General features: G+C 39.1%; 1 protein-coding gene across 1 annotated transcript in view; it reads right to left on the bottom strand.

Annotated features, from left to right (window-relative positions):
• Nucleotides 1–1702: 1702 nt before the first annotated feature.
• Nucleotides 1703–14884, bottom strand: part of gpr137c (G protein-coupled receptor 137c) — a 92272-nt gene continuing 79090 nt past the window's right edge. Inside the window, exons 4-7 of the mRNA XM_060933667.1 lie at nt 14437–14586; nt 11339–11461; nt 11018–11142; nt 1703–5370 (exon numbers count right to left, since the gene is read on the bottom strand). Coding sequence (XP_060789650.1) covers nt 5178–5370; nt 11018–11142; nt 11339–11461; nt 14437–14586 — 591 coding nt within the window. The 3' untranslated portion in view covers nt 1703–5177. The remainder of the gene's footprint in view (nt 5371–11017; nt 11143–11338; nt 11462–14436; nt 14587–14884) is intronic.

Raw genomic sequence — 14884 nt, 5'->3', positions numbered from 1 at the left:
AAAATATACACTTATTTATTGGTGCTACTTTTGTGTTACCTCAGAATAAGGACAGGGTTTCCTCTAGAAAAACTGGAAAGCATAGCAGCCCAACCCAAGGCATTGAGAGCTGATTTGTACCAGTTCAACATGTTAGGGAAAAGGCTATATTTTACTGAATTCCCACCCTTTAAAAAAAAAAAAAAGGCAATACAACACCTGCTTGCATCTCACAAGCCATGTACTTTTCCAAAGGAGACTGCAGTTTATTTCACATCAAAGTGAATGGTGATGCAACATGGCACAAGTTGTCTAAAATACTGATCATTAAATTTTGGCAATAGTGTGGAAATCAAGATGACTGCAGTCAGTACAACCTCTGACACGATTTAAATTTATTTTATAGCAGCAGACTGTTTTACCTTCAAAAGCTGAAATATGCAGACACAGATTCTCAATTTACCCACAAAATGCATTTATTCTGCACACTGCTTGCCTGCACCCTCTCCCTGTGTGCACACCACTTACTGATTCACTGCTTCAGATGGGTTAAATGCAGAGGAGGAATTTAGTTGTGCTTGAGTTTACATTAGACAAGAAATCAATACATTTAAGGCTTTCTTAATTTGCCCATAAATGTTTATATTCCACTTGAAAAGTTGTTCAGGGAACCAGCTACCGGATTTGGGACACTACGACATTAGCTATTTAATATTTGGACTTCTAAATACACGAGATGCTAAAGGCTTACAAAAGTATTGATGCCTACCAATAGACAGGTTTCAGGCCAGAATGTTATGGGAAATTCCCAATCAAGAAAAAAAATACTTTCATGACAAAGGCAAGCTCAAACATGGACTTCTAACAGTAATAAACAAGCCAGAGCGAGCATATTTTATGGTGTTTAGATGAGTCTACATTAAATCAGTACAAAAACCATGCTGCAAGTCTCAAGCATTAAATTTAATGTGTCCAAAGCCCACATCCAGATACCTTGCAGTTGCCATGACATCACAAACGTGACCACAATGCTGGGACCTTTTCATTCTGTTCACTTTTGCTTTGTTAAACATAATCTAACAGATTTACCAAGGCAAAATCGGGAAAAATTCAAGGAGGATCCCTGCAACCCAGGATGCATTAAAATTCTGAACATGCACGTTTTTGTGCAGAAAAATCCATGATTTCTGCGTTAACGCAATCCCTGATAGATCTAAATTGTAAGTGTTGTGCCGACGGTTTGATGGGTAACGTTACCAAGTGTACTGGTCAATGAATTAAGCGTCGCAGGGCCACTACACTAGAACGCTTTAGGGGAAACCATGAGGGGTTAGGGCTCATGCAAAAGTAGCTTAAAAAAAAATCCCACCCATTATGACCCTGAGGGGGCTCTTTCAAATTTTTTTTTGTAGTGTGATGAACTTCTTCAGATAAGGATACTGTATTTGGCCAAGTTTTAGAGGTCGGTGTGTGTTGTAAACGTAATGCAGGCCACACTTCAGTTAGCGCCATCTCTACAGTGAAACATGGTGGTGGCAGCATCATGCACTTGAGACACTCCCCCCCAAAAAAACCTGGGTTTCTTGTCAAAATTGGAGCCAAAAAAAAAAAAAAAAAGTCAGAAGGGTTTTGTGCATGTGAATAACTCGTAGCAGCATACTCTTATGCAATGTTTTTCAGCATTTTTCCAGTGAAAAAAAGAATTTTCAAAAACAGTGCAATAAACTTTATTTGATTTGTCTTGGTAGTGCTCACATTTTAAACTATGAAAATGGATAAAGGTATTACATTCACTGAACAAAACATTTTAAAAGAAATACAGGCTCTCTTGATATTTTTAACAGAAAAGAGCAGATATGGCCAACGTTATGGAGTCATAAACAGACCCATTTTGCAAACGTAAACTGACATTTTACAAAACGTTCCTGTGTAATCTTCTGGGGATTGTAGCTGCATCCTTTCACCTGTGTTCTGTTTTTTTTTTTTTGGGGGGGGAAAGAAGTGTTTCAAACAGATGCTTCACAACTCAGAAGACCAAGTCAAAACACAAACTCTTACCCAACACTGACAAACCCTGCAGAACCAAAATGTAAAAGTTAAAAACATCCGTAAAAGACAGACATCCATCACATGTGCAATATTATAGAGGATACATCATAGAGGGAAAAAAAGATGATTAATACAATCATGATTGCTTTCACTTACTGATTGTTGATATTTTGTGCCCAAACAAGTCACATAAAACAATTCAAGTAAAACAAAAAACACACAAGGCATAGGAATGAATCAGATTTATTAAGTGTTCACCATCTTCCCCATGATGTAAACTGTAGTCAGGCCATAAAAACATTGTGTGCAACGTCTGCTTCTTTAGTTTTGCACTGATGCTATATTATAAAGCCAATGGATCTAACAAAAGCAGGTCTAAAATACTACCTAAATGTTATATTGTCTTATACCACAACGTTGTTGAATCCTTCAATTTGACTGGTGAGATAACAGCAGCTCTCACAGTATGGTTTCTATAGTAACAACTAATTCACATGGATGCAACAAACCTGATAAAGATTAATCTGTGTGTATGTTAATTGAGATGTCTGATTTGCATTTATGGAAGGAGTGTCCTGTCTCAGTGAATACATTTTCCTCCACAGGACAGTCCAAGACAGAGGACCTTGTGCTTTGAAATTTTTGGGAATGGTAACATGCTAGATTTTTTTGGCTTAATAACTTGAAAACAAGAGACACCAATAAGGTAAATGACTAATCGCTGTTAGGAACTAACTGTTTTTCAAACATTAAATATGTCATTATTAAATAAATAAGTTGTAATCATTGGGAAATTGCTGTGGTATAAAAGGAAAAGACATCAGGACATTGTTAGAAATAAAAATTCTGAGGTGGTAACAGTACTCCATTTATTATTATTATTATTTTTTTTTTATACCTTGCATGATGGGTGGCCATTTTGGAAAGCCCAAATGGAATTCTCAGTGTAATTGCACCATTTCACTTAAGAGCAAGCAAGCCTGATCTATTACTAACAAAATTATGCCAACTACCAATTATGCAAAAAAACAAACAAACCCAAGCCCCACTTCTCAAAGCTAAATGGTGGAGCTATACCAGCATTTTTTCCCCCTTCTCACATGAAGGACTTCTAGTACTTATCTACATTAGCTGTCTAGCTCCACTGCAAAAAGTCTTAAAAGAAGCAAACTTTGGACACAAGCCCCTGGCTGATTTAATATAGCCTTTCCTCATGACTGAGGCAAAAGCTTTTGGGTCAATCATAAACCGTCAGTGAAAGAACTCAGTCAGTCAGTCTCTCACAGCATACTGAGCTTACGCTCAGTATGCTATGATAATGACTTAACCCCCCAACAACAATGCAGAATTATGGCATGCTGCCTATGAAATTATGTGCACAATTTTAGGCTTTACCAAAAAAAAAAAAAAAACCCACCCACACACCATTTAGGGATGCACCAATCCATTTTTTATACAACACTGATAATAGATAATATCAGAAGCCTGATTCTCACCCGACACCAGATAGCAATCCATATAATGTCTTTCCATTTTTAAAAGAAAAGAGAGAAGAGGAGGAGAGAAAAAAAAAGTACTGTTGCTGTGGTCGAGAACATTGCATTTTGGTGTTTTGGTTCAAGAAGTGCTTTAAGACAATCTGTCTCCTCTGTGTTGTCAATCAGCATTCACTTAACACAAACCTATCATGCAAACTGATGTAAACTTACAGAAACATTCCTCAAGGTGTCAGTCTGTCAATTTACAGACAGACAATGACACAGGAGAGAGGAAGACCTGTACAACTACTCATTCAGCACAATGTACAAAATCATGTTCTTATCACACATCAGAACGGGGAGAAATGATCTTTTTGCCAGATTTCTTTGAGGACTTCAGATACTGCTGATCTAGGATTTTCACAAATGGCAGCCTCAATAGTTTATATAAACCATTTATTTAAAAAACAACCCCCCCCCCCAAAAAAAAAAAAAACCCAGTGCGCAGCAGTTCTGAGAGCAGAAATGCCTCGTCAATGAGCGAGAGCAGATGTGAACAGCCAGACTGGTTCAAGCCAACAGGAAGTCTACATTAACTCAAGTAACCACTCTTTACAACCATAAGCAGAAGAGCATCTCTGAAATCACATATCGAACCCTAAAGTGGATGAACAATAGACCACATTGGGTTCAGCCAAGATCAAGAATCTGAGGCTACAGTGCATACTGAAACAGACAGCTGCTTCCACAGGATTGGAGGATTACATGAATGAACAATGGTCAGTAAGTCTAGCTTGTATTAATGATGCATTCTGGCTGGCTTTGTTTTGCCCAATTAGCCTCACTTGCTATGATACAGCATTACATGACTTTGGAATTTGAAATCCTATCGATCAAAATGTCAGAAATGGTCTTTCTGAACTCTGGTGTCCATCACGAAAGTGTTGCGTAGCCCTATGCAAGATAATTCAGTCAAATGTTCCCAAAAATGGTCCAATACTAAGCCAGTGTTTCACACTAGCACTGGTCCATCAGTGATGCTTGGTATTGGATTAGTGCATCCCTAAAGAAAACATAAAAATGGCACCCACGTTGAATTTTATGCTTAGTAGTGTTAGTACCATTAAATCACATACACCTATATACTCATTCACACTTCATAAAAATAGACCTTTCCAAGAACAACCAACAAACACATCTGAATCTTCATTCCGCACATCTGTTCTGGCACCAAACAAGCATCTTTACCGTCTTTGCTAATTGGCCGTAGTTGACTTCTTCCTTCAGGCCATCCAGGAGAACACTTCCATACTACGCACTGAATTTCTCAGTGCCATGAGCAGGCTTCTGAAAGGTTATAAGGGGTCTTGTGATCTATGCAGAGGGACTTCAGGAAATGACCATGCTGAACATTGGAGATTAGGGAATTGTGCAGATTAGGGAGACGCTACAAGAATCATGATTGATCCACATATTAATTGAATCCTTGGTGAAGTACTGAACTGGGAGTAGTATGAGAAGCAGCAGCACCAACTAACCACCTTACCAGATCATTTCTTTCCATTTGAAAATATGTGGAGGATTACCATGCACATCTCCTGCAACAGTCCCGTTAAGGTCCACAGAGCGGTCTAGTCCGTGCCTGACAAATTAAGACTCCAGGCTGGTTGTTCAGTTCTGTGGTGTGATGTAGTAGTCCTGCGGGGTGGAGTAGTAGTTGTGGTTCTGGCTGGTCTGGATGCTTCCATAGGAGAGGAGAAGTGGAGCAGTGGAGGTATGGGGGGTGGTGAACGTGAAACTGCCTGTCTTCTGGAAGGAACCGTACCAACTTGCGCCTAGCTGAGATGTTGAAGACATTGTACTACTGCAGGAAAAATGACGAGAGGAGGAAAAAAAAGTTACGTTTTAGCAGGAGCTCATTATACATGACTTGACCATGATCTGTGAATTTCAAAGCTCTTTAAAATTATTTCAAGTGGGAGCAAATTAGAGCTGGACTAGTACATCAACAGACTGATACTGCAAGAAAACTATAAAGGATGTTTCTTTATATGGCTTTTAGATGATGTTTTCAGCCTCAGCTAAACATTGATTTGGCCGTGGTTCCATTTCAGTCTGCTACTCCTGCAACACACTGGCGAAAGTGAAATGTAATGCAATAAGGAATTACTATGGAGCCCCTTAAAAGGGACATGTGTAAAAATTTTTTGAAAGGTTAGGTTCAATAGAAAATTTCTGGTGTGCACGTTGTCTTGGTTGATTTACGATATCTTATGGTTCTTGCATACATCCCTCCATATGGCCATTCTCCTCTCAGAACAACTTCATATTTATGGAGTGCAGGCTTCTCTCAGGTAGATCGATAGATTGGGGGGGGGGGGGGACTGATGACACGTATGTGAGAGTGGGACATGACCTTTTATTGTGTAAATAATTGTGTATAAAAGGGCCATGTCCTACACACACTGTACACCATAGGTGCAAAAGAAGGCAACTAGACTTGCTTGAAATCCTTGAAGACGTTTCATCCCTCATCCAAAAGGCTTCTTCAGTTCTGTCTGACTAGAGAGCAGCTCCTAGTATTTATCCTCTAGTGGACCAAAAGCAACCCTCAGGATAGTCATTGAGGTCACATGGATCATTGACCTTCTCAGCCATCCTGTAGGTCTTAGGCCCTGTCCACACGGCAACGGACTCAGGTGAATCCGATAAAATTGTTTATCGTTTTGGCCTGGCGTCCACACGGCACCGGCATTTTGGGTGCCCCAAAATAAAATCTTTTGAGAACGGGTTCCAGAGTGGAAAGATCTGGCAACGGCACCATTGCGAAGTCGTCTGGATGAGTAGAACGGATTTGTTTACGATGACGTCACAACCACGTGCTTCACGCCAGGTAGAAGTGTAACGAACTCGATGCGAGTTGTCAACAAATCCTATAACTTGGTTCATGAAACACGCTTACAAAATATTTTCACTGTGAATATTTATTGTGTAATGGTGCAAAGTGAGAGAGAGAGAATAGCTCTTAGGGCAGAGTCAATCCCGCCAGAAAAAATAGGGAAAAAAAAAAAAAGGAGCGATCTCACCTCTTCAGATGTTGGTTTAAGTCCTACAATACATTCCTCAAAAAGGGCATAGAAGAACAAATTAATCCATCAACGTGTAGCATTCAATTTATTCCGGACCATTAAAGACACCGCCTTCCGCGTAGAATCATACGTCATCCTCGCCGCCATATTGGATGGGTCAAAGCGGAGAATAAAGATGCCTCATTCATGTGCTGCGTTTAACTGTACCAACAGGTTTGCCGTCCAAACGAGATCACATGGGATTACCTTTCACAGGTGAGACTGGAAAAAATACTTTTCATTGTATTTGGTCATTATAATGTAATTTTACAAACAGATTTTTCTGACTTTGTGGCTAATATGAAGTCTCGCGCATAATAGTTTATGTGCATGCATCCTTACTTCTATTGTTCTGGTGTCTCCGAAGGGACCGTCTTACAGCGCCCCTAGAGGTGTGGCATGTGTATTGCATCGTTTTCAGCAAGCGTTGCGTTGCCATATGTACCTGACATTTTACTGATCCGTTGCCCATGTGGACGCGATATTTTTTTTTAATAACATCTCGTTGCCGTTGTCGTGTGGATGTAGCCTTAAGGTCACTGGAGGCTGGGTGTAAACAGTGTTAGCAGCCTAAAGGGTCGTTAGCATGATCTGTACATCGTTGGCTCTCTCTGTCATCATGGGAGTCATTGGAGTCAGCTGAGTCTTGGTGTGGATGTGTATTCAGTTTTCTGGGAAGTGTGCCAAGGACTACATGGTTGGTGGCTGATAAGTGGTCTCTCAGATCACCTCCTCTGTTCAGTAATAGTCGCTCCAAGTTCTCCTGAGGGTTACTTTTGGTCCATTAGAGGATAAATACCTGAAACTCCCCACTAGTCAGACAGAACTGAAGCAGCCTTTCAGATGACAAGTGAAATGTCTTCAAGGATTTCAAACAAGTCCAGTTGCCTTCTTTAGCACCTACAGTTTACAATGACCTGGATGACTGAGAACCTTTGCAAACATATGGCACACTGTACAACAAAATAGAATTTAAAAAACCTCCCAAGAACAAGCTGACTATACAATAAAGTAACGATAATATATAGATTTAGGCACTGCCTAAAAGCAGCGCTCCCATCTGTTTCTGGGTTGTAGAATTTTCTTACATCATAGCCAGCCTCTTTTGTTTTATCTCTTTACCAGCTAACACTGGCCACTAGGCGGTGTGTATGACTGGTAATTACCAACACTGGTATGGTGGCAGGCACACAGAGGACTGAAACCATCAGAAAACTATGGGCTTCTTTATGTATCCACACACTGCCTATGGAGCTCCACTAAATAATAATAATAATCATCTCTCTCTCACACACTGGTGCTTTAAAGTTTGTGAACCCTTTAGAATTTTCTATATTTCTGCATAAATATGACCTAACATCATCAGATTTTCACACAAGTCCGAAACGTAGATAGAGAACCCACTTAAACAAATGAGACAAAAATATTATACTTGGTCATTTATTTATTGAGGAAAATGATCCAATATTACTTTTGCCACTCTCAGATCTGTATGTGAACCTTTGCTTTCAGTATCTAGTGTGACCCCCTTGTGCAGCAATAACTGCAACTAAATGTTTCCAGTAACTGATAAATAAAAGATAAATTAGATAAAACTTTATTGATCCCTTTGGGAGGGTTCCCTCAGGGAAATTAAGAATGTTGATCAGTCCTGCACACCGGCTTGGAGGAATTTTAGCCCATTCCTCCGTACAGAACAGCTTCAACTCTGAGATGTTGGTGGGTTTCCTCACATGAACTGCTCGCTTCAGGTCCTTCCACGACATTTTCATTGGATTAAGGTCAGGACTTTGACTTGGGCATTCCAAAACATTAACTTTATTCTTCTTTAACCATTCTTTGGTAGAACAACTTGTGTGCTTAGGGTTGTAGTCTTTAGTCTTGCTGCATGACCCACCTTCTCTTGAGATTCAGTTCATGGACAGATGTCCGGACATTTTCCTTTAGAATTCGCTGGTATGCAGCAAAACAGGCCTAAACCATGATACTACCACCACCATGCTTCACAGATGGGATAAGGTTCTTATGCAGGAATGCAGTGTTTTCCTTTCTCCAAACATAACGCTTCTCATTTAAACCAAAAAGTTCTATTTTGGTCTCATCCGCCCACAAAACATTTTTCCAATAGCCAATGTGAGAGAAGCCTTCAGTTGCTTAGAAGTTACCCTGGGGTCTTTTGTGACCTCACCGACTATTACATGCCTTGCTCTTGGAGTGATCTTTGCTGGTCGACCACTCCTGGGGAGGGTAGCAATGGTCTTGAATTTCCTCCATTTGTACAGAATCTGTCTGTCTGTGGATTGGTGGAGTCCAAGCTGTTTAGAGATGGTTTTGTAACCTTTTCCAGCCTGATGAGCATCGACAACACTTTTTCTGAGGTCCTTAGAAATCTCCTTTGCTCATGCCATGATACACTTCCACAAACATGTGTTGTGAAGATCAGACTTTGATAGATCCCTGTTCTTTAAATAAAACAGGGTGCTCACTCACACCTGATTGTCATTCCATTGATTGAAAACACCTGACTAATTTCACCTTCAAATTAACTGCTAATCTTAGAGGTTCACATACTTTTGCCACTCACAGATATGCAATATTGGATCATTTTCCTCAATAAATAAATAACCAAGTATAATATTTTTTGTCTCACTTGTTTAACTGGGTTCTCTTTATCTACTTTTAGGACTTGTGTGAAAATCTGATGTTTTAGGTCATATTTATGCAGAAATATATAAAATTCTAAAGGGTTCTACACATACACACACGTGCAGGTGAATGTGCATTAACAGTGCTAAAAACAAGAATCGTGATGAAAGAAAAGACAGTCCAAAAGTGGCAGTACTGAATAGAACACAGATGGATAGATAAATACTTTTCGTCCATACTAAATACTTTCAAAATTTTACAATATTTTTTTCCAAATTAGGGAAAAAAGTTGGCATATTGAAACTGAAATTTAAAAAAAAAAGGGGGGGGGGGGGGGGGTGAATAATCTTTGACCTGTATTGTACCTGTACAGATTTGCTCCCTTGCCCTTTCTCATCTCATCTCATCATCTCTAGCCACTTTATCCTGTTCTACAGGGTCGCAGGCAAGCTGGAGCCTATCCCAGCTGACTACGGGCAAAAGGCAGGGTACACCCTGGACAAGTTGCCAGGTCATCACAGGGCTGACACAGACAACCATTCACACTCACACCTACGGTCAATTTAGAGTCACCAGTTAACCTAACCTGCATGTCTTTGGACTGTGGGGGAAACCGGAGCACCCGGAGGAAACCCACGCGGACACGGGGAGAACATACAAACTCCGCACAGAAAGGCCCTTGCCGGCCACGGGGCTCGAACCCGGACCTTCTTGCTGTGAGGCGACAGCGCTAACCACTACACCACCGTGCCGCCCTCCCTTGCCCTTTATGCTTCAAATTTCCTCCAGATTCCTTCATATCCAAATCCCTTCCCATCTTTTGAGGAACATTTGTTCTTAAACATTTCAATAATTTCCTCACATATCTGTTGACAAACTGCAGATCCTCTTCCCATCTTTGCTCCTCAAACACTAGGCCTTTCCTGGATACCGATTTTGTTCCAAATCATAACAGGTGACTGTACTTGTCATCACCCATTTCAAAATCACATGTAATTGTTTTACCTCATTACTGCCCTAAACTGCCCATGTCCCAACTTTTTTTGGAATGTGCCGCAAGCCTGAAACACGAATGGATGTATATTAACAAATGAAATTAAGTAAATCTTGAAAATCACTGCTTTCTTTTTATTTCTATTTTTCATGCTGTCAACTTTTTCTGATTTGGGGGTGTATAAATAAAAAAGTTTCTATAATTTTGGACATCAACATATTTATATATAATATAAGCACACGAGGGCAAGTCAAAAAGTTCTAAGACAAATGAAAAAAATCTTTATGAAAATAAAGCTATTTCTCCATATATCCTCCATTTAAGTCTAAACACTTCTGCAAGCAATTTTTCCATCAGAGAATCCCTTCTTTGTATTGCTTTTTTAAAATTCCTTTTGAAATAACATCTGTCTTAGAACTTTTTAACTGACCCTCGTGTATAGAAACCCATACAACCCCCCCACCCCTATAATTCTTTAAACCTAAATGTTAGCGAATAACTGTACACATTGCAAGTATTTTCCTGCAGTCATTTTTATTCTGTTTTGTTTCATTTTAACTTTATGCCTGCTAACTTGAGTTCCTTTTTTTTTTTTTTTAACAGGATTAAAAAAAATCATGCCATGCACATGCTACACAGAAAAGTACTGGTTATCTGCTGCTTTGTAAATAACCTCAGTTATAACTGAATATGTTACTCATTTATCATTTCATGTGTTCTATGATCAGTGTGCACACACAAACCTTCCCCGTTCACCCCTGGAACTGATGCTTCTGGACAGGTCATCATCGCTATCATAGCGCCTTGGATTATCAAAGAAATACGCCCTGGAGTTGAAACTGTGACTGTGTATCATTCCACCTGGTGCCTGAGAAAATACACACAAACATCTGTTCAGTAGTGCTTCTCAGTGGATTTTTCCACTTGACTGACTCAAGACTGATGTGACTCAATCTCCTGTGGAGCCAAAAGCAGCAGATGAGTGTGAGTCATTATAGAGGAAACACCAGGTAGCACAATAAAGGGCCAGTCAGGGTCAGAATGAGAGGAGCTGGACATCTCACCAGGTTCTGATTAGGCCGCTGAACTCTGAAAAACACCACGAGGAGGGTGGTGGGGACAAACTCCCAGAAAAACAGGATGATCCCAAACACCATGTAGGCCTTCCCACCAATCTCTACATCAGCCTGCAAGTGCACGCACACAAAAAATAAATTAAATAAATAAATGAATTAAAAGACTTCCATATTTTTTATTTATATATATATATATATATATATATATATATATATATATATATATATATAAAAAAACAAAAAAACAAACCCCCCCCCCAGACTGAATGCAAAGGAGTAGAATTCATTACAAAAATAAGCAAGAAAATAAAACCGCAACGAAAGTTAGGATTAAAATATAATTTCCCTTTTGTTTGAAAAGGCAATCAGTGTTCCAATTCCCATATTTTAACAATTATTCACTGAACCGGATAATTGTTTTAGGATAAAACACAGGTGATTATTTAAATTAGTTAATTAAAAAAAACACCGATTTCAAAAGTAGCATGCAAATGTAATAGCGCTACGCAGACTTGTCACACTTATCTACGCAGACTCACATAAAATACTTTGTTTTGAAATTGATCAAATCAAATCACCACATTTCCACCTTACCTTTGAATAGTTTTAGACCAATCTTCAGTGCATCTTTATTGCTTTTGGGAACTGCATTTTCTTTTTCCTTTCTAATTCTTCCTCACTAATGGTGACAAAGTGATTGGGCGCCATTTTGCCAAGTCGCTTGAGGTGATTATTGAGAAATAGTCCAAATTTCTTGACCAACCAGTGCACACAATTTCCAATAAATATCACCTGCGTATTTATGCCAATTTCCAATATGCCCAGGATTTTTGCATACTGTCTGCATTTAGTGTACCATAAGTACTCCAGAGTGAATCTTTACAGTCTCTCAGAAACACAAGGCAACTCTAAGGTGTGGCTTTCATAAACGTTAACATTTTTAGATGTTAACATGTCAGTTACTATCAATATATCGTATGCATGCATGCATAATCTCTCTAAGCCTTTTTTTTTAACACTTCATCTCTTTTATACCCCACAATCTGCTTGATAAATCATTACTTCTAGTTCATGAATTTTCAGTAAAAGTCTGAAAGAGATCCTCTGTAACTTGGTGGAAAAGGAAAATATTCAGGAAACTTTTTTTTTAAAAATATAAATTTGAACACCACCTTATGAACATTGTAGAACTGCATTTCAAGAAATCCTGTGCTTTTAGCTTGAGTACTGTATACACCTAGGAATTGATCTGGTTGTTTATGCTGTGAAGAATGTAGGTGTTTTTATGGAGGATGGTCACATTTGAGATGGTTGAGGCACTTCCCCCCCATAGCGATGCATAATCGCTCAAGGCACTCGAAAGTTCTGAGAAAGGCATGATGTGGCCATCATAACCTCCGCTCCCGTCTGAACCACAAACTGCAGGCTAGTCTGGAATATTTCAGCCAAACCCATCAGGACAACACCAAATTTTAGCCTTGCCATTTGGAAAAAAACAACACTTCTAAACCGCTTTGTCGATAGTTCATTCACTTGATCCATCACTTGTCCCCCTCTGTTTTGAAATGCTTCATTTTTAATTTGATGAAATACATTTAGGCAAGCATTAATATAAGGGTTGTTTTACAATCAGGGTACAAAGTTTGCGTCACAGGGGTCCAAAATTCAAATTGATAAAAACTAGTACAAGAACCAGTTTGAAAGTGAAGGACAAGTTAAAGAACAGATTTCAGGTAATTTAAGATTTTTTGGGGGCTTTTTTTTTTTTTTTTCACCTTTATTGGATAGGACAGTGTAGAGACAGGAAATGAGCGGGAGAGGGATCGGGAAATGACCTCGGGCCGGAATCGAACCCGGGTCCCCGGATTTATGGTATGGCGCCTTATCCACCTGAGCCACGACGCCCCCAGATTTCAGGTAATTTTTTGACATGTGTATGGTAGTTTTGTGTAATCTGCTACAAGATGGGAGAAACAAATGAAGTGATTCTCGGAGAGGACATTTTTGACAATTCAGAATCCACTGCTTCCATAGTGCTTTTAAATACAAGGCTTTCCATAGTGCTTTTAAATACAAGCTTTGTGTTAGTCGTCTCTAATATTTATGTCCCAATATCTTGACCACATTTTAGGATGAAAATAATCATTTTAGATATGTTATTTTATATTGAAAAATTAGCTGTCTCGGAGAGGACTTTTTTTTGACACAATTACATACTAATTTGATCAAAATAGTCTGAAAACTTATTGGCATTCAACATTAAAACTTAACTATGTTTCCAATTATATGGAACCAAATATTTGTTTTATGGTATAAAGAATGATTTAAGTGCATCCCTTTTGGAGCTACCTGTGGTTTAAAAAAAAAAAAAAAGCACTTTTTCTAAATGACACGAGTAATTTTGCTAAATATGACATATTGCCATACATTCACCAAAAATAACGTTATCACCAAATTTTTTTTGCATGGTAAATAGAGCTATCACAGGGCTACAATAAACAACCAAGTTTATTTCGTCAAGCCTTTTGATATTGAAGATAAGTGTTAAATGTGATTTTTAGCTTGCATACCCTGATTGTAAAACAACCCATAATTAGGCACCCTGGCCAAACATCACGTACAGTATGTGAGCGGAAACACAGACACATTTACACTTTCACTCACGCATATAGGCAATTTTCTGGGATTCTTGAGTTCACCAAATAAAATTAACAAAAACACAATGCGATTGAATTTCCCATTCCCTCTCCTGCTTCCTTCTCAAAACAAACCTACCATCAGGACTTAAGCACAAGAAGGGCTTTGGGTACCCTTTCCCATCAGCATTATTTTTAAAATATACTTAATACAACCATGAACAAATTTCCCTGGTCAGTTCAGTGTTCGTGAATCAGTCATGTAGTCTGAACTATCCTCACGCCTTGCTAGCATTTGTGTTTGCTTTAGCTGAGCTGCCTTTGGCTGACTATTGTTCAAGTTCCTTTATTCATCTTCAGAACCTGCTTTACCAAAGGCAGGCTGCATGAGGGTCTGCTAAACAGAAATAGGTTTTGCTCAGCAAGAAAAGAAATTGCCAGTGATGGTACCTGGTCGGAGAAGCTGTACCAGCCGAAGCTGAATGGAGTGGCCCAGTCTTTGGGGCATACGGCCAATACAATGAGATTATAACATGCTCTTGATGTGTAGAGTAGGACAACTGCTGCTCCAGTGGCTGTGGCCTGACGCACGGATGTCCCCTGAAGCACACAAATGCACTCGGACCATTAGTCAACCAGCTAACGTGTTTGGTGTGCGTTTATGCATTTGTAATTCTCTTGTAAACTTTCATTTTAATGATTTCAGTGATCTGTATACAAATTATGTTTTTATACACCAAAATTGAAAAGTCTTGGGATGAGAAGATAATTGTGTGTATATTCAGTAGTATTTTATCATAGGAATTCACTATAATGGTTATCTATAGATATAATCTACAGTCAACAGTTCTATCATGCTAGTACTTGAAGGTAGACTGCCTTTCAGATTTTTCAAGTG

This window comes from Neoarius graeffei, chromosome 11 (genome assembly GCF_027579695.1).
Source record: "Neoarius graeffei isolate fNeoGra1 chromosome 11, fNeoGra1.pri, whole genome shotgun sequence".
In the NCBI taxonomy this organism is placed as follows: Eukaryota; Metazoa; Chordata; class Actinopteri; order Siluriformes; family Ariidae; genus Neoarius; species Neoarius graeffei.
The sequence above is the reverse complement of the archived record's forward strand: the minus strand, read 5'-3'. Positions and strand labels throughout refer to the sequence as shown.